Genomic DNA, 25,323 nt, shown 5'->3' on the forward strand with positions numbered 1-25,323 from the left:
TCATAGAGTTATAGTCGCCTTCTCTTTCCTACCTGCTCCTCGTGCATTTTAAAGTTAAACTAAGAAAAACTAGTGATTTTATATTATAAACTAGCACAGGCTAGTGCTTGTTGGGCAAGTGACTGTTGGACAAGATGTAGTGTGGGATGTGTATATCTTGTTAAAGGGTGTGTAGCTTTGATGCCTCTCAAGTGCCAAAATGCTCTCTGCAATCTATGGGAACGCCTGCTTGCATCCTAAATGTTAGTTCCCTTTCTCTATGCTCTGTCTTATGACCAAAAGAAAAAAGCCTACTGGAATTTATTCTGTCTTAATTTAGGAACTTGTATTTCTGTCTCTAAAAAGCCCTCATTCACTTTTAACATCACAAATATAAATGGCTTGCAGGTATGTTGCCCAGAAGGTGCCTATTAAAAGGAAAAAAAAAAAAAAAAAAACAGGCTTTAAAATGTAAGTGCTTAGAACTTGAATATGCTTTTCTGACATCAGCAAGTAATTCAGTCTTTTATCCAGTTGCTGTACTATGTTGAATCCCTTTTTTTTCTTAATAACCTTTAACTATTTTTGCTGCATTTTTACTTTAAAAAAAAAAAAACAACATTCAAACAACACTAGCTACTGTGGTGGGGAAACAGGCAAGGCAAATGAGGGGAGTTGGTATACGATATAAGTGTAAAGGAGTTAACGCTCTACTTCTGGTGAAATGCTCTGTTGAAATGATGTGCTACTTTAGTCTAACTTATTCACTGTCTTCTATTGCTTATTTCCTCCATTTTTATATTTTTCTTCAATAAATAGATATGATTTCCCTGGCTATCTTTTCAAGATGCATCCTATCTCCAGCTTGCGATATTTTTTGATATCTTTGAGCTATCACATGTTTTTCAATAGTGCACAGATCACAAAAGAAGATAATACCTTGCCAGATCTTAAGAGAATATTGAATTTGGTTAGATACAGTTTCTGTTCTGTAGTAATATCTTTCCTCATTTTCTGTACTGTATTGTTAGCACACTTTTTAAGAGCTCTGTCCAGTATTATTCCAAGGTTATTTTCAAAGTCCTGCTGTGATTCTCATTCTTTTATATTTGTCTGTAGTTTTGAACTGAATGTCAAATTTAGTGATTTAGCTTCTGAATATGAAATTTAATTTACAGCTTGTCAGTCCGTTTACAAAACGGATACCTCTGTAAAGGAGTCTCCTAAATATAAGTGCAGCCTTTTTCTTTTGTTCTTTGCTCATTTCTTTGTTCCTGTGAAACATGAAAATACACAAAATCACTTTGAAAATCTAAGTTCATAGCTGTCGCTGCTGACCATCTTCTCTGGGTCTTCCAGGCAGCACAGGCTGTGTGAAACACAGATGGTGGCTACTCATGCAGGCTCTCCATCCAGAAAACACCACCTTCAACTTCATTCTCCCTGTATCCCTGTCCTTCACCTGGCCACAAAACTGCAGTTTATTGCCAAAACTTGAGTAACTGCTTGCAGAAATATTGAATAGATTCCTTCTAATACAGAAATACTCTTAAACTTGGTCATATTACTTCTCAGAGACGTTTCCAGGCACCCCACTCGTCGTCTCTGTTTTCTAGTGAGAACATATTATGTGTAATCTCTGTAAAATGCTTGTGATGCATCAAATATCATAGACCCTATGAAAAGCATAAGGTGGAACCATTAAGTTTATTTGGGTTTGTATTGAACTCTAATAAAGAAGGAAGGAAGGGTTTTATAAAATAAGTTAGGAATACAAGAAAGTCATTCAGAATGCTGAGTCACAAGAGGAATGAAGTGTTGCTATGAGTCTCTGGCTTCAATGCCTGAGATTTGTTTTGGAAATTCTAGGTAAGAAGTTTTTTTTGTTTTTTGTTTTTTTTCAAATTCAACTAAATTTAGAATTTTCTCTCCTCTGTTTTCTTTTTTTTAAAAGTCTAATTGAAGTCTGACTAAACATATTCCTTATCTTAAAGTAAAATCTATTCATTAGTTGTTGTGGCCTAGATAGTCAGGATGAAAACAGCAGACTTGTGAAGCATTACTGCTATAGAAAAGCAAATTGAAACACAGTGGTGTTTGCTGGCATCTAAAGGGACCTGAGTGCTTGGCACACAAAGGAACCCAGAGCTGAAATGTGCTCCAAGCCAGCTTGAAAAGCATCCCTTTTGGTGCTTGTGGCGCTAAATGTCAAGTTCAGGAAAGGAGCCCCTCCTGTTGCAAGGAGTAGGTGGCTGAAGCCACCTATGCTCTGTTAAAGCCCTTTAAGTCACTTATTTTTAATGTTAAAGACTGAATGCATCATCATTGTACGTGGTGGGTTATTGCATGTAGTTTAGTCCACTGCTTGAACTAGGATGCTTTCTTGAATGCTTCTCAGAAGCTGAGGAACAGTTTCAAATCTTTTTTTTTAGTAGTTTTTATTGAATAGTTATTTTATTAGAAACAGTGACAGTATTTATAGTCAGGATATACAGTGAAAAAAGTGGTCCAGGTGGGTCCAGCTGGACTTTTGATTGCTGTTAAGTTCAGTTGATAAAGTGGGAGATTTCTACCTCCGTCAGTATGGAAGTTAACCATGTGAATGAAAGTGCTAATTGGTCTTCTGCTCTTCGGTGCTCTAAGGCAGTGGATTTATAGTGTTAAAGTGGTATGTTTAGGTTTCATAGTGACTCTGAAATTTATATCTTGGTTGACTCAATTTCTGTTGCCCTGATGGGAATTAGGAATCTTTAAGCATCACATGATAATGTAGAGGTTATGAAACCCATTCCTCAGTCTAGACTTTTATAGGACTCTGTGGATATTTTGTTTTGGCAGTTTCACTGGCCATTCAAACACTCTTAATGAGTATGAAAGTTCTGAAAATAATTTTAATAATAGAAGGATCATTTTATGTAAGGAAAATTATTCTATGGAATTTAAAACTTCTGAAAGGAAATCTATTTTAATGTATATTATCTTTGTTTTTAGTGTTTCTTCAGCATGTGATTTCATGGATCCCTAATTAATATTTTTTAAATACAGGTAATGAATTTGGGCATCCAGAATGGCTTGACTTTCCCAGAAAAGGGAATAATGAGAGCTACCACTATGCCAGAAGACAGTTTAATCTTACTGATGATCATCTTCTTCGCTATAGATTCCTAAATGCATTTGACAGAGATATGAATAAATTGGAAGAAAGATTTGGCTGGCTTGCATCTCCCCCGGTAAGCTATATATACTAAATGTAAGTTTTTAGTCACCAGTAGCATATGCATTCAGAATAACAATAATATAAAATTTGCATGCAGAAATTTTAAACAGCACTTTATTTTGCATTGTGTAATGCCCCGCCATATATTTCAAGTTGTCAAAACATGTCACTGAAATATCTTCTGCAGATAGTAAAAATCTAAAATAGTATCCTTTTAGCTTCACCGCAATCTTTTTTCCTATTATTTTTGCTGTTTTTATTTAGTAACTGCAGATTGGTTAAAGCAGACTATAAAAATTTGTTTGTAATACAGTCCAAGGATTACTTTGAGAAAGTATGAATTCTTCTGACAATTTACTTTGCATAAATAATTACTCTCTTATTGAGAAAAGACTTTTGGTACAGTATAGCATGCATTATAGCGTCCCAATCTTCAACCTGTCACTTTTGTATTTACCTTTTTACCTAAATACTGCACTATAGTTTTTATTAAAGCAACTCATCAAATATTATAGTTTCTCAGTGTTTAAATTATTTGATAGCTTTTGGGCACATAAAGTATTATGTGATGCTCTAGTCATAATTCACTTTAAAGGACTGTTTGAAATGGTTGTTTAGTTACTTATTTATGACTGTAGCAAATAGAATAAAGATGGTATCTGTGCAGCAGTTTGTTGCAAATAATAAATGTTTAATGTGGTTTATCAAAGCTATTTCTCAAACAGAGATTAAAAAAAAACCACAAAAACAAAAAACCCACATACCTGGTGCTTCTTTTTCTATGTTACTAACAGTAGGAGCGATTCTGATCCCCATAAGAAATATATTGAAAATTTGATTGGATAAGAGGAAGCTGTTTTCACTAAAGAAAAGTGTGATACAATGACCACGTTACTAATCTGTGACTACTAAGAATTTTTAAAGTGCTGCATCCAGAGCTCACTTACAAGTTTTTAATTTTACATACCCCTCTAAAATTTAAAGCTGTAGTTTAGTGATCAGAATTTTTTTTATGATGTTACATAAGTACAAGAGTTCTTTAGTTTGTATGTTAACTCCAGTATCCATATTGCTTGAATCTTTAACAGTCTGATTTAACTAGAAATGAGGTATAGCAGCAGTGTATTTTCTTACTCTTGTCAATTTAATTAGAAATGAGATATGATTTTATAGTATTGGAAAAATTTTCTTCCTAGGCCTTTGTGAGTGAAAAGCATGAATCCAATAAGGTCATTGCGTTTGAGAGGGCAGGTCTCATTTTTATTTTCAACTTCCATCCACAACAAAGTTACGTGGACTACAGAGTGGGTGTTGAAACTCCAGGAAAATATCCTTTTCTTTGTTATCTCATATGTACAGAAGAACTTCAGAAGTTGTAAGCTACTTTTTTTTTTTTTCCTGTTTTCTAAAATGAATGAAAACTGTGATTAAAAGGTAAGAAACCACTTCTTTTATGTCATCAGTACAATCTTACTTTGATGGTCCGTAATTAATGTTTAGAGAAGTAAATGAATAATCTTCAGTAGTTGACTTGTATTGGGAGACAAAGGCAAACACTTAGCATTGAGGAAGTTTTAAAAAATTGATGCTGACTTGCTTGAAGAATTTAGTTTGCCCAACTACATTCAGTCTGCGTTTGTCAAAGCACTTCAAACAGTCCAATGAATCTTGCTGCATCAGTTTAATGCACTGCAGTTCCTAGCCTTTTGGCCTACTCCCTTCTTTTATTTATCAGCAGTTTCGGCAGAAGGTAACTATTGCTGTGTTTCAGTTGCTTTAGTTCAGAGTAGCTAATCATTACTCTAATTTATGGAGGTTGCTTCACATACCTGCAGTTAACAGTGGTTTCATGATTTAGAAACATTAGCCCAAAGCCACCTTGTTCAGTGTTTTCCTCTGGTAACTGTACAGTGCTACTGGAACTCCTGGAAAAGGTGGTGTGGAAGTTATTGGAATAGCAACATTTTCATCTGATTCTGTAAGATATTCCAGCGTTTGACAGTCACAAGCCTCAGGTATTCACCTGTGTAAGCTAACGCTGCTGCAGTTTATCTGCCTTATGAGAAATGCTTCAGGTTCTGCAGAGAGAAAAGGTATAAATTAAGCCTTAAGGACCGCAATGCGTAACAAAAGAATTAACATGACTTTCTTGCTCTGATACTCATTATACCGTTACACTTAAATCCAAAAGATACTTCATGTTATTCACTCTTTGCCTTCCTTGTTCACTCTCTTGCCTTCCTTGTTCAAAGATGCTAGAGTTTCAATTCTCAGATATGCTTATGAAGTTTTGCAAATCTCATTTTCTTAAAAACTTTTATATCACTTAATTTCTCTCTTTTCCATAACATATCTTTGTCAGATCTATTAAATTTAATTTAATTCCTATTAAATATAAGCCTATTTCCCTAGTTTCATTTTCAGTTTTTTACTGAATGAACTAAATATCTAGGCATAATTTTTTTTTTGCTGCATAAATTTGATGCACACGTTCTTGGAAGAATTCTACTCCTAGTAACCCATTAGAACTTGCATCTAAGATGAGGACTGAGCTATACTCAGGCCCAACTTTGAAACTGTTTGGGCTTCTTTGTTTATGGACGTATTTTCATGACCACTCTGTTGACTATATTAATATTTAATATGAGCAGTGCTCTGAATTTTACAGTTATTTCAAAAATCTTTCATGCATCTGTTTTACAGTACCAGATTTCCCTGCTCCTTAGAAATTTGACATTTACTGTATATGTAGAATCCCGCATGTATTGCTTCTATTTCAGCTGAGGTGGCTCTGTAGTATTGTTCTGAACCAAATCCCCAAACCTGCTTTTCACTGATTTTTACTTTGCAAGTCAAGGTCCAGATGAGTTTCAGTAAGTTGGTCTATTGCTAGTTCACTCTGGACATTGAAACAGCTTTCTGTATTGTATCTTGGCTGGAAGCACAGCCAACACCAATGGTGTGGATTTTCTTGGTTTTTTGTTTTTTTTAAATGTAGGCAAAAACTCACTGGAAAATGTTTGTTATTCACTTAGTGGTAGATGCTAAGGCTGTTTTAGATCTTTTTATGTTTGTTTTGACTAGATGAAAATCATAATAGCACTTAAAAATAGTTCAAGTGTCTTCAGGACAAGTGTGTTATAAAAGAAGGCCTACAGATGATGTTTCACACTTGCAGCTTATATGATACTTACTTTAATGTGTTAGACTCAATACATATTCCTTTCATTTAGGTATGTGGTATATATTTTATGGGCATTATATACTACAGATAGTTTAAATGTAAAAGATGGGCCTTCGTTAAAGCAAGATGGTAGTAAAGATCCATATTAACTCTTCATTCTCTAACCTAAAACTTTTATTGCTAATGAAGTACACTGCTCAGAATTGGCTATCTGCTTTTATAAAAGGTCTTATTTTATGTTTTATCTCCATTAAGCTCACCGCCCTTAACAACTAGTGAATTTTGTGATTCTCTTTCCTCAATATGTTACAAATAATCTGCTTCCTCGGGTAGGATTTGAGGGTTCTAAATGCTGTTGTTGCTATTTTTGTATATAAAACATAATGCACCTTAATTCTGAAAGTTTTGTTCATTTTCTTAGGGAAGTATTGTCCCTTTTTCCTATATTGTACGGTTTGCAATTTTGAGGGGCGGTAGTGAGCTGCTCTTAATTTATTTTTCTCCCTTGAGAATCTTGAGTGTAGAACCTTCCTATAAATCCCCTTTTCAACAGACTTCCCTTATTGGTTTTATTCTATGGCAGATCAATGTATGAACAATGGGAAATTCCAGAAAATCCTCTGAGTGAAATATTGCCAGCTGGATCTCAGCCTGATTGATCTTAGGTTTTTAAGTGTGAAGATAGGAACCTTCTCTCCTTTCTAGTATCTAGGATTCTAAAGAAGCAAATAATTCTGTATACTATGTGTACTTAGGCAGATATATTGCAAGCGATAGTACAAGTTCTGGTTCACAAAGCTTGCCTAAACAGGTTTTCATGTTTCAAAAGCTGAAGTGTTTTACGTGGTTGTCCCTCCATGCAACCTCCTTTCAGTTGGAAAAACAAGCAAACAAACCAAAAAGGTGCTTTGAGGCTTGAGTTGGGCATGTTTATTCAGATAAATAATTCAGCTACCCAAAAACATAGTTTCAGCTTTAACAGCGTGTTGGCTATATCTTCGTCAGGCTCACCTCAAGTATAATTCAAGCAATTATAGTAGTTTCTTTTGATCCTTGAAATAAAAATCAAAATGCTTCATCCTGAACTGTTGAGCAAAGAAAGGGGGAAATAGTAAAGGAGTAGTGGGGGAGGTGGAGAGGAGGGAAATAGTTTAATTTAGGTAAAAACTTTTTAGCTAGGCAATTTTTTTTTTCCTCTTTGGTCTTTGAAATGAATATCATATTCATGTTAATTAAGACATCCTTGGTTCTGGGAAACTTATTTATGATCACTGTGCTCTCATCCAGAGGTCATCTGAACTGTTGGGACTTTTTTTTTTTTTTTTTTTTTTTTTTCCCCAACGGAAGTGTTTTGGCTGCATGCATCAAATAAGATAAGATACCCTGATACCTACACAATAAAAATCTCACTTCTGTTTAGTGCTTGTTGCTACCAACATCTTTGGACAGTAACAGTTGTCCATAGCGATCTTGAACATGCCCAAACTTTTTGATTCCATTCTGTCTGGGGAAAGGTAAGCAGTATTGTATCTAACAATGGTATTTTCAGTATTTTTTCTTCATTTCTAAAATGAAGATGAAGATAGAAGTGCTCTGTCATCCCATTTTTCTGTATAAAAGCTTGCTTCTAATCCAAGGAAAGCCCTAGAGCTGAGGGACTGCCGTTGAGCATGTTAAAGGACTGCTGAGGTTTTGGTAGTAGCTGGTATGGGATGTGCACATGCACATATGTCATGCATAATCACTCATTTTCAGGAGACCTCATCTCAGTAAAACTTGACATGTCTAATACTTTGGCATTAGAACTGAGTAGATATAGATAGTAAGTGAAATGCTCCTCTGAAACAGCTAAAAAGCAGGATCAGGTTACAGCAGACCCTCAAACTTCCTCAGCTGAGCACTGGTAACTAACTGTATGAATAGTTTTAATTGACAGCAAACTTGAAGTTGTATAAGTTATAAAGCATGTCATGAAAGAGAGTAACTCAAAAATGAAAATTCCTTATTCTGTTCATATCTCTTCAAGTTGCAAGACCAAAAGGCAAAAGTTAATGTGTGGGAGACAGTGCTGTCCAGTTTTAGATGTGCTTAGTAGATGTTTTATGTAGTGTTGGTGACTGCCTAAAATGTCAGCAGTAAATGGTGTCTAATCTGCAGTATTACTGTAATCTTTGCAAGACTGGTAAAAGTGAGTGCAAAAGAAGAAAAGGACATGATTTCCAGAATATGAACGAAGCTATGAGGCTGCACGTTTTGACACTTCAAGAGGAATTCAGATTTATTTTTGGAAATGAAAATCAAGAGTACAAAGTATTTTATCAACTAAGCAAGTCAATGGGAAGTCCTCCTTATATTCCATATAGCCAGAAGAGGTATAAATTATGCACTTTAATTTCCTTTAGACATTAAACTTTCTTGGTTGAGATTTCTAAACTATTAATCAAGAAAAGCTGACTTGATCAGTACTTTGCATCAGCTTATAAGCAACGAACAATCATGAAACTTACTTCTTACAGCTCAACCTTTTATAGCAGTCAAACATATATAGTATAGAAACTATGTAGAACTGTTTTTAATGTAAATTTTTAAATGAAACATTTCCCATTGTTAACTGTTAGTGCTACCCTCTTATTCTACTTTCACCACCTTTTGTTCTTTGCTGCCTATATCCAGCATGCTTATTTTCAGTATCTGTTTCCTTTAAATATTTTGGGGTGTTTTAATAAAGAATAGCTTTTTTTCTAACTCTTGTTCTGCAATTAGAGCCATGAATTTTTTGCCCAGATTTGTAATGGAACCTTTTACACTGAGACTTCACAAAATGTACTGTGTAAATAGGAGATGTCATGTGTGACACTAAAAGTGGAAAAAATGTTCTGAAAATTTTAAGTCGTTCTTTGCTCACCATATGGGACTTAAACATGAAATAGAAACACTTAAAAACATGAGTTTGTTGCTTTTTTTTCCTTTTTTTGGAAGTCAGTAGTCAGTCATTTTTATACTCTCAAAAGAGAGGCAATTACTGAATTAGCCTGAAGAGCTAAATATTATAATATACTGATTAAATTCTTTTATGAGAAAATTTATCTGAACAATACTGGAAATTGTGGAAAATGAAGATCCTTGCAGCAGCCCATACCTAGGTTTAAGTTTGCTTAGCAGACTAGATGAGTCCAATTAATTTGAGTATGACATGCATTAAATTTACCTTTAAGTGGATGAGCGTGATGTATCAGTATTTTATGGTAACATGCATCATTAAATTTTAGTCATATACAGTTTCTTAAATAGCTTGTCAGACATACTTAGAGATACAGAGCGTACTGCCTTTCTGGCCTGCGTTTTTGTTTTGATCTCCCTGAAGATCACAGAATCACAGAATGGTTTAGGTTGGAAGGAAGCTCTGGAGATCATCTAGTCCAACCCCCTGCTCAAGCAGGGTCATTCATCTTTAGCTGATCTGTACTTGTAGGCTGTCAGCATAAGAAACCTTACTTTTTCTTCACTGTACTGTTGTAAAAGAAATTATGTCCGGTAGACATTACAGTCCTCCTTGTTCCACTGGGTTTTGAAAGTCTCTTTCTAAACAGTCAGCCAATCAAAAGCTGTATGAACAGTCACAGCAAATTTGGAGTCAGTTTTTATATACTTGTCCACCGACACCATGTTCTCTATTGTCTTGTGGAATTCACTTGAAATTGGGTTGCTTCGTTCTACCGCTCGTTCTCCTAAGACGATGTGGCCTAGTATGAGACATTCAAATACTGAGACCTTATTTTTATATGTGAGCATGAAAGTGCATAAATGTTGTTGAGCAATACAAATCTCTATTAGCTTACCTCTATTTGCATCTTGACATTTCATGTTCTCATATACTGGGAAAGCATGTAGGAAAAAAAATGTGGGAAGAAATAGTTACTTCATTACAGACGTTGCCATTTTTATATGGCATAACATATCAGAACATTAAAAAGCTAGAGTGAATGAATATCAGAGGGTAGTACGTTTATTGCTGGTATGGGTTTAGGGTGAATAAATATATTTGAAGTCACAGTTCTAGATAAGTAAATAGCTGCACATAACCTGAGATCTCATGAATATTGTCATTAAAATGTTTCAAAGATATACTTAAAAAAAAATGTAAATTCAAGCACTCTGACATTTGCAGCCTGCACCTAAAGCTTCTAATAAGCAAATAAGGTCAGTTGAATGAGTCACTGGAGTGTGGTTGCTGAAGGCAAAGATGTTGCTTTGTAGCTGCTTTTTTCTAAAGCAAGCTGCTTTGAAGTGCAGTTATGTAACTGTCTCTGCTTATTAGAATTCAGGCTTATACAGCAAATGAAGACTAAGGACTTAATTTAGGATCAGCTAAATACCAAATTCCATCAAGGTAGTTTATGTGTTAAGGTTAAGATGTGTGAATAAGAAATATAGCATACCAGTGTGGCAATGCACCTTGAAAAAGTTTGAGTAGGAAAAGTTACAGGTTTTCATCAACATGAATCTGTACAACTATTAGAGCAACATATGCTATTTCCCAATTTGTGCTTCATTATGTGAAGGAAAGGAGAAAACATTTATGAGCTGATAGTGGAATTTTACTTCATAAATTATGCTCTTTCAGAAGCCTTTCATGAGAAACAGGCAGCTTGAGCTAACAAATTATTTCTGCCTAATTTGCTTCGTTTTGGAGACAGATGAATAATGAACATCTACGTCAGTTGTTTCTAGCTCTCAGACTGTAGATAAAATTTTGAATGTTAACATGGAAACCATTCATAAGCTTCCATGTTTTTAGTACTGTCTAGACATTTCTGTGATGTAATGGTTGATCCTGAGGCCTGCAAGCCTGGTCTGCAGTAAAGATTCAGTTAAGGCAACCTTGTTTGCTCTATTCAAAGGGAAATTGGCTAAAAGGAGAGAGAAAAAGATCAGGGAAGGGAATTAGATTTGTTTTACGCTTATTTCCCCAAGCTTCGTAGTCAGTCTATTCCGGTGCATCATTAGCTGTGCTATTAAAATGCTTTGTTTAATGTTTAACTGAAGTCTGTTTTCCAACAATTTTGTTATTGATCCTATCTGCAAAGAAGTAGAGACTTCCTTTTTGTTTTAATGACACTATTGTCATTTTCTTCAGTTTTCTGTTGTTAAAGTTATTCAGCCATTCTTATGGAATTAGCTTTGATCTTTTCTTGAAGTCCAGTGCCCAAACTAGTCATAGTTCTCTGACAGTTTACCAATGTTGGAGAAGTAGAAAGATTCATGGTCTTGAAAACTCTAATTCTATATAGTGTTTATGCCACAGCGTGTTGCGTTTGTAATTCACGTGTCATATTTTGATAACTATTTCCTAATTTTTTTTCTTTTTCCTCTGATCTTGTATTTGCACAGTTAAGTGTTTCTGTTATTCCTATCTACATAGCATTTAACGCTTACGCCAGCTAAACTCCTTCGCCCTGGACCATTTCTTGAATTTATCAGTGTCAATTTGAATTCTGACCTGGGTCCTATGGCATAGCTGAAACCACCATTAGCTTTGTCATCTGCAAAATAATAGATTTGTAACAGCATGCTCAAATACCTCTCTGAAGTACCTGTACATCAATGCATGCAGCATGGGGAATAAACAGGAAGAATTAGAGGTCTGTGTGCGGTCGCAGGACCATGATCTCATTGCAGTAACTTAGAGACATGATGGGATAGCTTGCATGACTGGAATGCTGTCATGGATAGCTACATGCTCTTAAGGAAAGACAGGCCAGTGAGGTGATGGAGCTGCCCTTTATGTGAGAGAGCAACTGGAATGTATAGAGCTCTGCCTAGGGTCAAGGGCTTATGGATAAGGATTAAAGGCCAGACTAAAATGGGTGACACTGTTGTGGGTGTTTGCTACAGGCCACCTGATCAGGAAGAGGAAGTCGATGAGGCCTTCTACAGGCAGCTGGAAGTAGCCTCACATTCACAGGCCCTGGTTCTCATGGGAGACTTTAACCACTCTGATATCTACTGGAGGAACAACACAGCAAGGCACAAACAATCCAGGAGGCTCCTGGAGTGCATTGATGTCAACTTTCTGACACAGGTGACACAGAAGTCAACAAGGAGAGGAGTGCTACTGGACCTTGCGTTAACAAGGAAAGTCTGATTGGAGATGTGAAGGTTAAGGGCAGCCTTGACTGTGGTGACCATGGGATGGTGGAGTTCAGGACCCTGCGAGGAGGAAGCTGGACAATGAGAAGGATGGCAACCCTGGACTTCGGGAAAGCTAACTTTAACCTCTTCAGGGACCTTCTTGGAGGAATCCCATGGGATCAGGCCCTAGAAGGAAGGGGTCCAAGAGAGGTGATTGATATTCAAGGATCACTTACTCTAAGCTCAAGAACGGTGCATCCCTGTGAGCAAGAAGTCGAGCAAAGCGGGCAGGAAACCTGCATGGATGAACAAGTAGTTCATGGCAAAACTCAAACATAAGCAGAAAATGTACAGGAGGTGGAAGCAGGGACAGGCCACTTGGGATGAATATAGAAAAGTTGTCAGAGTATGCAGGGATGTGATGAAGAAGGCCAAGGCCCATGTGGAATTAAATCTGGCAAGGGATATCGAGGACAACAAGAAAGGCAGCTTCAAATACATCAGTAACAAAAGGAAGACTAGGGAAAATGTGGGCCCACTGCTGAATGGGGCAGGGACCCTGGTGATAAAGGATACAGAGAAGGCAGAGATACTGAATGCTGTACTACTAAGGCCAGCCCTCAGGAATCCTAGACCCTGGACACCAGGGAGAAAGTCTGGAGAAAGGAAGACTTTCCCTTGGTCAAGAAAGATTGGGTTAGAGATCATTTGTGCAAACCTGACAGCCACAAGTCCATGGGCCCTGATGGAATGCACTCATTGTCAGAGGAGGACTGAGTGCCAAACCAGTTCAAGGGCATCATTAAACAGTTTATTGAACCATAACAGATAACAGATTTGAGATAGGCATTCCTGCTATTAATGAATGAATTTGATAACAAATAAGGTAACTAACCAGTAAACTTATTTATCAAACTATTTGCATATATCAACTATTTACATATATTCATATGTTATGGTACAAAGAAAGGAACAGAAACAAAATAACAGACAAAAGAAGGGTGAGTAGCTACTCTCAAAAGAGAAAAGCAGTAAAGAGCGAGGAAGCTATCACTTCCATGATTTGGACAATCTCAGTGCCCTTTAACAAGGAAGCTTTACTTCTATAGATTGGGCAATAGCAGTCCAGTAGGTGCACTGATCACTCACACAACCAAGCAGAGACAGATTTAAATCCCAGCGGGAGTTCTTCAGGCGGCATCCTAATCCAAGGGGAGTTCACCACTTCAGCAAACCGGCTACGTCCAATGAGGCGATCTCGAGGTTCAGAAACCCCCGGTGGTTATTTATAGCCATGATTGAATTGGGAGTGTGGTCATACTATTACATGGTGGTTCCGGCAGGTTCTTGAATGTTATTTGATGGACAGGTGCCGCTTGCTCTGCTCACATTGGATTTGATGGCTAGCTGTTTCCTCCAATCACTGTCCAGTCACTAGGCAAAAAACCGTTGGCCAACAGGTATACCCAGGCAGGGTCAGCCGTACATCAGGCCAAGAGACGTGAGGTATACTCACTGAATTCTATGGTGCCATCAGATCCATGAGTGCTGAAGGAGCTGGTGACATCGTTGCTAGGCCACTCTCCATCATCTCTGAAAGGACATGGAGAACAGTATAGGGTGCCCGAGGACCGGAAGAATGCCAGTGTCACTCCAGTTTTCCAAAAGGGCAAGAGGGAGGACCCAGGAAACTACAGGCCAGTCAGCCTCACCTCAGTCCCTGGAAAGGTGATGGAGCAGCTCATCCTGGATGCCATCTCTAAGCATGTGGAAGATAAGATGATGATCAGGAGTGGACAGCGTGGATTCACCAAGGGGAAATCCTGCTTAACTAACCTCTTACCTTTCTATGATGGAATGACTGGCTGCGTAGATGAGGGGAGAGCGGTAGGTGTTGCAAGGCTTTTGACACTGTCTTCCATCACATCCTCACAGGCAAGCTCAGGAAGTGTGGGCTAGATGAGCAGATGGTGAGGTGGATTGAACATTAGCTGAATGGCAGAGCTCAGAGGGTTTTGATCAGTGCCACAAAGTCTGGGTGGAGGCCGGTGTCCCCCGGGGGTCAGTCCTGGGTCCAGTCTTGTTCAACATATATGAATATCCAGTGACCTGGATGCTGAGGTGGTGCCCTGTCCCTTGAAGTTTCCTGATACATAACTAGGAGGAGTGGCAGATGCCCAGAGGGCTCCACTGCCATTCAGAGGGACCTTGACAGGCTGGAGAGCTGGGCAGAGAGGAACCTCCTGAAGTTCAGCAAAGGCAAGGGCAGAGTCCTGCACCTGGGGAGGAATAACCCCACGCAGCAGGACAGGCTGGGGGCTGACCTGCTTGCTGGAAGGCAGCTCTGCAGAGAAGGACCTGGAGGTCCTGGTGGGTAACAGGTTGACTATAAGCCAACAATGTGCCCTTGTGGCCAAGAAGGCCAATGGTCTCCTGGGGTGCACTCAGAAGAAGAGGGAGGTGCTCCTCCCCCTCTATTACGCCCTGGTGAGGCCTCACCTGGAGTACTGTGTCCAATTCTGGACTCCCCAGTACAAAAGCGACATGAAGCTACTGGAGCCAGTCCAGTGGAGGGCTACTAAGATGATGAAGAGACTGGAGCATCTCTCATCTGAGGAAAGGCGAGGGAGATGGGAGTGTTCAGCCTGGAGAAGAGAAGACTGAGGGGGCTTCTGATCAATGTGTACAAGTATTTGAAGGGATGGTGTCAACAGGATGGGTCCAGACTCTTCTCAGTGGTGCCCAGCAACAGGACAAGCAGCAGTGGGCACAAACAGAAACATAGGAAGCTCCATCTGAACATGAGGAAAAACTTTTTTCCTGTGAGGGTGACAGAGCATTGGATCAGGTTCCCTAGACAGGTTGTGGAGTCTCCTTCCCTGGAGATATTCAAAACCCACCTGGCTGCGATCCTGTGCAACGTGCTCTAGGTGACCCTGCTTGAGCCAGCGGGCTTAGACTAGATGATCTCCAGACGTCCCTTCCAACCGCAACCATTCTGTGATTCTGTGAACAGAAGTATTATTGGCATGAACAAGATATGTGAATGGAAACGTGCGTGTGAAAGAACTAGCAGGAGCAACAAAACAAGGGTTAAAAGAATGGCCTGTGTTGATAATGGAGGCTAAAGCTCTTGGCAGTAAAATGGAGGGGTCTGGTTTTGTGTTAAGGTAAGAAGGCATTCACTGATAAGATCACAGCAAAGATGAATTGTCAGAAGACCTTGTGTTCTAACAACAGTGGGATGGCAACAAGATTAAGCTATTCCTTTTTCCCATGATCTCAGCAGGAAAACAGACACACATTTCAGATAAACACGGAAAAACAGACAACGAGCAGCAACCTTCCCTAAAATTTACAGTAACTGAAGTAATCAAAGTTCTGAAGCAAAGAACATGCCATAAGGACTGTTGACTTCTATAGGGTGTAAAGACTGCCCATCAAGAGAAACCTAAGAGGCATGATGAAAACTTGTGTAGTTGACATCCCTTTTTGTCAGCATCGTTTGAAAGTGCCAGACCACTTGGGCACGCATGACTTGGTGCTTGTGAATATATAGGTATGAGTGGTGAAATCTATGAGAGAATGAGTGTGACTGGGTGAAAATCAACTTAAAGATTTATAAATAAATATTCCCTTTCCCTGATATAAGGTCTCACACTGCATTTTGTTTTGGAAATTTTCTGCAGTGTTAGAAGTCTCATGAAAGTTAAGCTGTATGTCCCTGTTTTTTGAGGCCCAGAAAGTAGATCAGCATGCACTTGTTCAGCATGTGTTCTTGATTACCTGATTACCAGCAAACATGGATTTAAAAATTTAATTTCTTTTTCTAGATTTCTTTTCCCCAGAACTACAGCTAATAAGACTAGTCTGTCTGTAATTCTTCATCTTCTTTTCCTCTACCCTTCTACCTTTCTGGTAGAAGAAAAAAAGTACAATATTTGAGGTGTTTGAGGATTGTTTGTTCATTTGTTTCAGTGCTGTACCATGAATTAACTACTAAATGGCTTCAGCTGTTCTTTAAGCATTCTGTCTTGAAGCTTATCAGGCAAGGATCTTTAATTTCTTTTGAAAACTCTTTTAAATAGTCTGAAGCAGTTTTTCTGAATAGTATATTGAGACCTTACTCTTACAATGCTCCTCCAAAAAGGAGGGTGTGTGGAAAGGAGGAGCAGAGGAACCCTTTATCTTGAGATTAATTATGCTAACTATCTGCTTATCTAGTAAAATTCAAGGTGACCTTTTTTTTTTTTTTTTTTAACAGCCCTAGCCACTTTAACCACCTGTATGAGGCCTTTCATGATTATTGGCTTTCAATATATTCTTTTTCCCTTTCTTTCAATCAGTCTTGAGGAATAATGATTGTTAGCTGTACAGGTGTTGATGTCCCTGGTTTTACCTTTTCTTTTTTTGCATTCTTCACTTGTTGCCAGAATATCTTCTTTTATTTTAACAGGGAGCAACTTGGCAGAGAAAACTGCAGCCAGGACAGTTTATCTGTTCTTGCTTTCTGTAGGGTAAATGCATTCCTCAGAAACATCCAGGCCCTGGTCCGTTACTGTTGCGTTTGACACCTTTTTGAACCAGGTGGTGTATCTTTGTACATGAAAGTCATATGTTGCCTCATAGTGAGTCTCATGCCTTCTCCATCTGGGCAGTTCTTCCAATAGCTTCCCTACCTACTTCTAATTCCCTACCAGGTATATTTTGCTTTTGCTGTTGTGAAAATGTAGGTTATGGTCCCAGTAAATTCAATCTAAAAACAGAACTATTGTATCCTAGATAGGGATTGCCTCTTGGTACAACTTTTCTAGCTTCAAGTCTAATAGTAAAGACGTTGCTTTTCCTGTTTTGTGAATTAAGAAGGGGAACTTGTTCACAATCCTGAGAGCTGAGCATTGGTACTGGTACCCCAGAGAGGCTGGGCAATCTCCATCCTTGTAGGTTTTCAAGACCTCTCTGCATTAAAGCCGTGAGCAGCCTGGTCTGTCCTCAGAGCTGACATCCTGAAATACTTTCCAACCTGAGTTATCCTATGATCCTATCCTTTGAATTGTGATCTTTGTCTTTTCTCCTTCAGATTTTCTCATGAAATTGTACCCTACCCTCCTGTGGTAAGTGGAAACCATCTTTCTTGCATATATGAGCTCTGTTCTCTCATTAACTTGCAGCTATTTTTCAGTGGCTTTCCTAAATAGCAGCTTTTCATGTTGTTTCTGTCAGCAAAGTTCTCAGAGATGGGTAAATGTAAGAAATTTGAAACCTACTTAAATGTGGAAAACAAACTTCCTCGATAATGCCAGAGCATTGTTAGAATAGGTACACTTTAAGTGTTGGTAATGAATTTTAAAAATAGATTAAATAATGCAGAAGTTTTAAATGGAAGTGATTAGTAGAAGAAAACAAATCAGTATTTTAGATGGACTTCTGACTTTTTTTGGACTTGAGTTAAGCAAGAGCACAGATTGCTTTGAGGAAAACTGTGTGGAATCTGGGATGCTTTTCCTTCCTTGCTTTCTATCTGGCAGCTGTATGCCCAAAAGTGTGCATCAGTTTGATGACTCAAACTGACTGCCCGCTTATGGTTCAGTGTGTATGTATAAGCACATCAAGGTAAGTCACGATCTGCAAAACGGCACTTTTAAAGTATCACAGTTGATTTTTCATCTCTCTGGTTCTATGTGCAATCAGTTTTAGTACTGAAGAAAGAAATGGTGCATTAACTCGTTCTGTGAACTCTAAATAGAAGTCATTCCATTTTCATATTTTTTTTTTTAGAAGAGCCCTGGGTTGCATCTTCAAGGTGAACAAACAGATGCATGCATGCACACACCTATCTAGGGAATTCATTGAGCTCCCAAACTGAAAACAAGGAGGGTTTCTCTTCTGTCTCCTGAGACAGATTCACCTAGAAAAAGTTAATGTGATGCCTAATATATCCGGACCTCTAGTTATACCTAAAGAATAGAGAAATGTGCCTAAATAGGGAAAAATTTAATTTTGGATAATATATATTTCACTGTTGCATTTAAGGGCACTGGAACTTCTGCTAGTGATTGATAACTGCGGAAACTTCAATTAGAATATGAAACCTAGCTCTGTGAACCTCATTTTTGCCTCATGTAGTTTCTAATGTGGAATTGCAGAAGTGCTGAAAGAAAGGGGAGAAGCTATTTTTGTGTTTAATTCTCTAAATCAAAGTAGTAGAAGGAAGTCTTGGTACGTTAATGATAGGCTTCTAATCCACACTTCTTAAGGGTAGCCCCTTAGTAATTTGTACTCTTCTACATTGTTGCCCGCTACTGACTTTTTTAATGAGCAAAGTTGGAAAGATTTGTATATTCAGTTAATAAATGCGGGTGTGTTTTATTCTACACTGCTGTGCTAGTTTACTCAACCCGACTTCTGAGAATCCATCTATTACACTGCTGAACCCTGTTCAAAAGTAGGCTGCTTGTTGTATGTGCCAGTAGCGAAAACAAGACTAAGAAGAAATGCTAGTATAATACTTGAAAGTTGACTTTTGATTTCCATCCAAGTCAAGCAAAAATATTTTCCTGGAGTTTGAGGGTTAGATTTTCAAAATATATCCAACTCATTAATTAAAAGTTTTTATTTAGGAGCTTTCACCTTATGCCATTACTGTATGTGTAGCTATATAAACTAACTGTACTGAGAAACAGTGTAATACTCAGCATCAGATGGAGTTGGCCCTGGTTTTCATGTGCTACACTTACAAGTGTCACCTCAGTTGCTGAACAAACCAAATAAAGCAGAATTTACCAAAGTTTTTAAAAAAGTCAAGAATGTTTCAGCCCTATCTTTTGGGCAAGGTCATTAGCAAATGGATAGGCACTAGTAGATGGAAGTTGAATAACTTCCTTCTGCGTAAGAGGAAGGAGAGAATTACTGATTGATGCTGTTAACATTCCTGTAGTATTAAAATGTAGCGACTGGTAGCTTCAGCATTTGATTTGCATACCACTGCTTCTAAATTATTAATGATTTCATAAACGGTAAAATCTGAAAACATGCTGCTTCCAACAGCACAATTTTTGTAACTACTAAAAGAGCATCTAAGCATACATGTTGATTTAGGAGTTTTCTTGTTTATTTTAAATTTGATTTTTTTTTTTTCTGAAGGGGGTTATTTTTTAATTCTTTGAATAGTGTAAAATAACTTTTAATTTAGTATCTTGCTTCAATAGTGATATAATTTTTCAGCACTTTCGTGTTACTCAGGACGATTAGTGAATAAGTTGCTTTTTTTTAAAAAAAAAAAATCTATTATGATATACATTGTATTTGAAAGAAGGTAGTCTTCTTGTAATAAGTGTTTCTGGATTAGAGTGCTGGGTCAAAATTGATGCAAAATCTTTTAACTTCCCCTAAGATGCTGTATTTTAGCCCTCCATTTCTCCATGTTGAAAAGGCTTTTTTTTTTTTTTAAAGCTGCAGTGCATAGTGTAAGATCTTATGTGGAGAGTGAAAACTTGCTCATGCTGTTGCGGGAGTGCTGAGGTATCCCTTTCTTCAAAAAGCAACAATGAGTATTAATGGGGGGGGATTTTCTTCTGCATTCTTAAACAAGGTATCAAATGCCCTAGTTAAATGTCTCTTGCTTTATATACAGATTTTACTAATATATTTTGAACAATAAATAAATATGAAGTTATGTAATGAGCTATAGGCTTCTTGAGGGCAGGTAATCTTTTGTACTCTATGTACAACTATGACAGCATATACTGCAGCTACTTCTGTAGAGGACTTGTTTTAGGAAATATTCTAAAAGACCATGAGAACAAACTTTTCCTGAACACCCCAAACTAAGCATCCAGGTGTACCTTGGCTGTTACTTTTGTAAATCCTTGTGTAATGAAAATGAGTAGGTTTAATCTTGTCATATCCTTATACTTAATACAGCCAGAAATTATGGGGTCATGCCACTGTTACTATTATTGTCACTATATCTGGTTCAGGACAGCCAGCTGCTCCCAAGCTGACTTAAAGGATCACAAGTTTTTCAGAGGTTTTTCCGTGTGTATGGTCCCTACCTTTCCTCCTTTTTTCTAGCCTAAGTTTACTTTCTAAAAATTTCTGTACACAGACATGAAGTAGCAGTGTCTCAGCACAGTTTTTGACCCCTTTCCTGGAGTTTTCCTGGTCTGTGCTTTAGCTTTGTCCCATTCGTATTACCAGAACCATATCCCTTTTTTTAAGTCAAGAAATGGCAGCAAGGGATAAAAATGGAATACTTATTAGCTATTTTTTTTCAGAGGTTGAGGAGTGCCATGAGAGAATGAGTTCATTTACATATGAAGTGAAGAAGCAAATAGGTACATATGTGTGTGCTCTGGGTGCACATCCGGAAAACACCAGAGAACCAGAGGTATGGGTGCTTAAACATTTCATTGTGGAATAAAATCTAAGGTAAACAGTGACTAATCCTATTTGTGAAACAGATTATGAAAGGAGGGAGGGAGAAACCATCAAGACGACTTAGAGTTTTTGTACCTGTCTAGCTACCCTTGCTACATTTCCACTCTTGCTCAGTTGTGTCCAGAATTTCTAACTTGATGGGTAACCTGTCACTTAAGAAGTCTGTGCAACATGGCTGTCATGTATAATACAGAAGACCCAATGTTCTTAATTTTATTTAGATGTATTTAATTTTTGAGAAATGTTAATGAAACTCAAAACAGCCTATATGGAGTTTTTTATTTATGAATACTCAATAAACCATGGATATTTCTCCTTCTCTCTCCCTATCCCCCCACCCCCAGTCGGAAATTCTCATCTGCTTATCTACAAACCTCTTAATTATGCTGGGCCATCACCCCCACAAATAGCACTAGGATTCTTTTTCGCTATTAAAGGTTGAGAAACAAAATACAAATTATTCTATTTTACGATTTACATTTACTTAGTGGTGTTTTATGTGTCATTAAGCATGCATAAGATTAAATTAAAATTTTACATTAAAATATGTATTTCAAAACATCATAAAAGCTTAGTAATTCAGTAATTAATGTAGTAGATAATGACAGCCTTTCCGTTTCCAGCTCTATCTATACAAGAGTTCATTGCTTTTGTTGTTCTCCTCCAGTATCCTTGTTGGGAAATTTGCAGTCAAGGCATCAAACTGAATGGAAATCAGGCTTTCCACCCCCCCCCCAGTTAGAATACAGGTTAGTATTCCCAACACTCTGTAGCTGAAACAAAAGATGCTCCACCATAAAAGAAAATGCTTCTATTATGTGCTTAATTAAAATGCAAAACTGTTGTTTAGTGTTTTCATGAAGGTGGTGGTCAGAAAGTTAGATGCCCATATGATTCTGGAATGTGAAATGCAGCTTTTCTGTGAGGCTTAAGTTGGAAGGCAGATGGGTATGTTTACCAAACTAGTACCTAATTGGTAAAGATCCTTAGAATGTTTTCTGACCCCATTATTCAGGATCTGGTTAATTATATGTATGACAGATAAGCTGTGTTGTGTGATGAGAGGAGGTGGTGGTATTAGAAAGCACTGCTAGACATATTATAGCCTGGATTAAGGAAGTGAGATAATTTGTTTTAAAATTAGCATAGCCATAACAATTGCAACAGCTGTAAATAGTTTTAAAGGAATCATCAGAGATTTTAAGGCTTTCAACAACATAGATAAATTATTAAATTTAAGGTACACTGTTTTTCACAGAAGCAAAGAATAAAGTGCTTGAGGGAGATATTCCCCTGCCATGTTCATAAAGTATATAGTGGAGTAGTATCAGCCATTGCTGATGATGGGCTTGAAGGGTTACTAGAGACGGTTACCAAAAATTTTAGTTTATTTTTGTGTATTGTACATGACAATAAATGAATGGTAATTTGGACATGTTTATAAAATTAAGGGATGTATCTATCCGTGTGTGTGTATGTATTGCTCACTTAAGGCATTGAGGATTAAAGCTGGCAATAAACTGTAACTTCTAACGAAAAAAAGGCAGTAACAAAGCTGAAGATGATGTTAGAGCGTTAGGTGATCTGTTCCCTCTCTTTGTTAGGCAATTAACCTCTAGAAATCAAAAACTGATAGGCAGTTGTGGACCTTTCTATCTCTCTTGCTGCAGCAGATACTTCTGGGGAAGGGTTACTTATCATGGTCGTTCAATAGCTAATTGACAGCTTTGGTTATTTCTACAAACCGATGCAACCATCCATCAGGTGACTGAAATATCTCATGTGAAATTGTGTTAACTCTTAATTTAGTCTTCTTTTATGTTATATTTCTTTTTAAACAGTCTTTTTTGTTGCTAGAAATTTAAATCAGTAGGACTGTAACAGGAAATTTCCTAAGCTTCATCATCAGCTGATAGAAATAGAGTAGTGTAAGAAGACTTTAATAATAGCAATTCTTCTAATATCAAAAATCGTTATTTTTTTTTGTGCTGGCCTGTCATCAAAAGGTTGAGCAATCATAGAAGCCTTAGAGCAGTTTAAGAGCCACTGAATGCAAAAGTGTGGTTTCACTCTGTTCTAATTCTATTAAGTACAAGCTCTATCAAAATAAGATTCTTGCGTGGTTTAAAATTAAGGGAGCAGATTGTGGATTACAGAACATTATTTCTTTCTCTGTATTTTGAGGTGAGAGTAAGAGGCAGGAAGCGTTGAGGGTTTCTGTAACTTACTGCGGAAAAAATGCAAGGATGTTTTAATTATTCCTAAACAAGGGAATTCAGAGTTACTGAAACTTAAGAGATCTACCTATATTAAGCTATAATAAATCTATAACTGAAGTATCCGAATAACCTTGAGTATAGCCTGTGGTAGTGCCAGAAATAATCATACACTTAAAACATTTTCTTAATTGTTGTCCCAGATGAGAAAGAACTGACTTTTGAATATGTATGATCTCTTTATTTCCCTATTTATTTCCTTACTTTTAAAAAATGTTCTGCTTTCAACTTTTATTATTTCCTAAATCATTTTGAATCCTTTAAAATAACTGTATGGTTACGCTATCCTTTAATCATTATTACATGTTATTAAATAACTCACCTCATTTTAACAACTGCGTTCAGGTTAATACTTGTGTTTTAGAAGGTCTTCAGTCAAGTGTAAACTACCCTTGTTCCTCTATTGTAATAATTCAAAGTCTTTTCTGATAAGCTCTGAAAAAAGTTTTAAATATTTTTAATATTCTTTTTCCTATAAAATTATGTACTTTTCTCAGTAGTACTTTAACAGACTTTAAAATTTTACTAATCACAGTTGATTGTGATTTTGACAGTGGGTCACAATTATGTACTTTTTTATCCAATTCAAATTAAATTCACTAATACTGTTTAGTGATTCATTTTTTATTTAGTTAATTGTACAAATTGGCATGCACACCTATGTACTGTAATACCATAAATTTGTCATTCGTAGAAGATTTCAGAAGCGACAAGTATTTTCTTTTTAGCACTGTACTAAAATGAAATTTTCAAGACAGAATGTCATACAGCTTCCATATGTTCTATATATTTTCCCAGTCTGAAGTTTTCTTAGCTTGATTTTTTTTTCCACTGTACCTTTAAACTGTTTATATTAGTATGAAATATGTTGCAGCAGTGTTCTAGTTTTTCTGTTTTAATTTATTTCCCATTTAACAATAATCTGACATAGTTCCTTAATAGTGTCTTTTTAAGTATAAAATCCTTCTGGATTCTGATGCTCCAGAGTATGGAGGACATCAAAGACTGGACCACAGTACAGAATACTTCTCTGAAGAATATCCTCATAATTATCGGCAAAATTCACTTATGGTAAGGAAGATTTTTTTCATTCTGCTTTCATGTGAGTAACTTTAAGATATCTTTGGACAAATACGGAGTCTATTCTAGGTGTATTGCTGTTATCTTTTTAATTTATTTTTCTGAAATCAGCCTTTGTATAAATACAGTAGAGATGACGATTTTATACTTTATTTATGACCTATAATGTTAACTGTTTTTTCTCTTTTAGCATTACATTTAAATTTGCATGTACTTTTGTAGGATAGTGTTTGGCACACAAAACATTCCTTGCCAGCAAATATGCATGAAAGACTTCTAATGTGCTTTTGAATTGTCATTTTGAATATCATCATTCATTTGCTTTATTTTTATGTCTGAGAAACTCCATCTTCATGCTTGCTTTGTGATTAAAGCTCTGTAGAAACTGATATTTGCATTGCTTTTTAAAAATCATTTGCTTAAATCCACAAACATGAATTAGAGCAAATCATGCGTTTGCCAACAGGCTTTTTTCCTCCTCAGTTTACAGAAAAACTTTACAAGGCAGAACAGACTTTCTCTATTCCCATCAATAATTTCTAGAGTTTCCAGTCCTTAAACTGGTATAAATAATGGATAAAGGCTTTCCCACAAATCACTTCAGATAAAGTGGGAGGCATATCCTTGCATATAATTTCTGTTAGCTGAGATGATGACTAATAAAAACTGCCTTTCATTGTTACTCTTGAAATCATAATCACTTATCACAGTTAACAATTTATAAAATCTGTCACTTTTCCATTTTATCTGTATATATATGCATATAAATACACATATATACACTTAAAATGTGTGTGTATATGTGTATTATTATGTATATAAATGTTTGTATATCTGTATATTAACTTCTACTAATGTTCATGAGCTCAAAAGAAACTAATCTTCACAAAGGCTGTGAATTATTTTTCTCTCTTCTAGGGTAGTAAACAATATGGATTAAGACAAAGTTCACTGGAAGAGTTCTGAGAAAGCTTATATTGCTGACTAGATTTCCATACCTAAAACATAACACACAT

At 36.9% G+C, this 25,323-nt stretch overlaps 1 protein-coding gene across 2 annotated transcripts in view; it reads left to right on the forward strand.

The window, feature by feature from the left end:
- GBE1 (1,4-alpha-glucan branching enzyme 1) overlaps positions 1-25,323 on the forward strand; it is a 167,398-nt gene that overhangs the window by 127,937 nt on the left and 14,138 nt on the right. For both annotated transcript variants that reach the window (XM_068910619.1, XM_068910627.1), the window contains exons 13-15: positions 3,025-3,209; positions 4,393-4,521; positions 24,179-24,298. In XM_068910619.1, coding sequence (XP_068766720.1) covers positions 3,025-3,209; positions 4,393-4,521; positions 24,179-24,298 — 434 coding nt within the window. The remainder of the gene's footprint in view (positions 1-3,024; positions 3,210-4,392; positions 4,522-24,178; positions 24,299-25,323) is intronic.

The sequence above is a fragment of the Struthio camelus genome, chromosome 1 (assembly GCF_040807025.1).
Source record: "Struthio camelus isolate bStrCam1 chromosome 1, bStrCam1.hap1, whole genome shotgun sequence".
Lineage (NCBI taxonomy): Eukaryota > Metazoa > Chordata > Aves > Struthioniformes > Struthionidae > Struthio > Struthio camelus.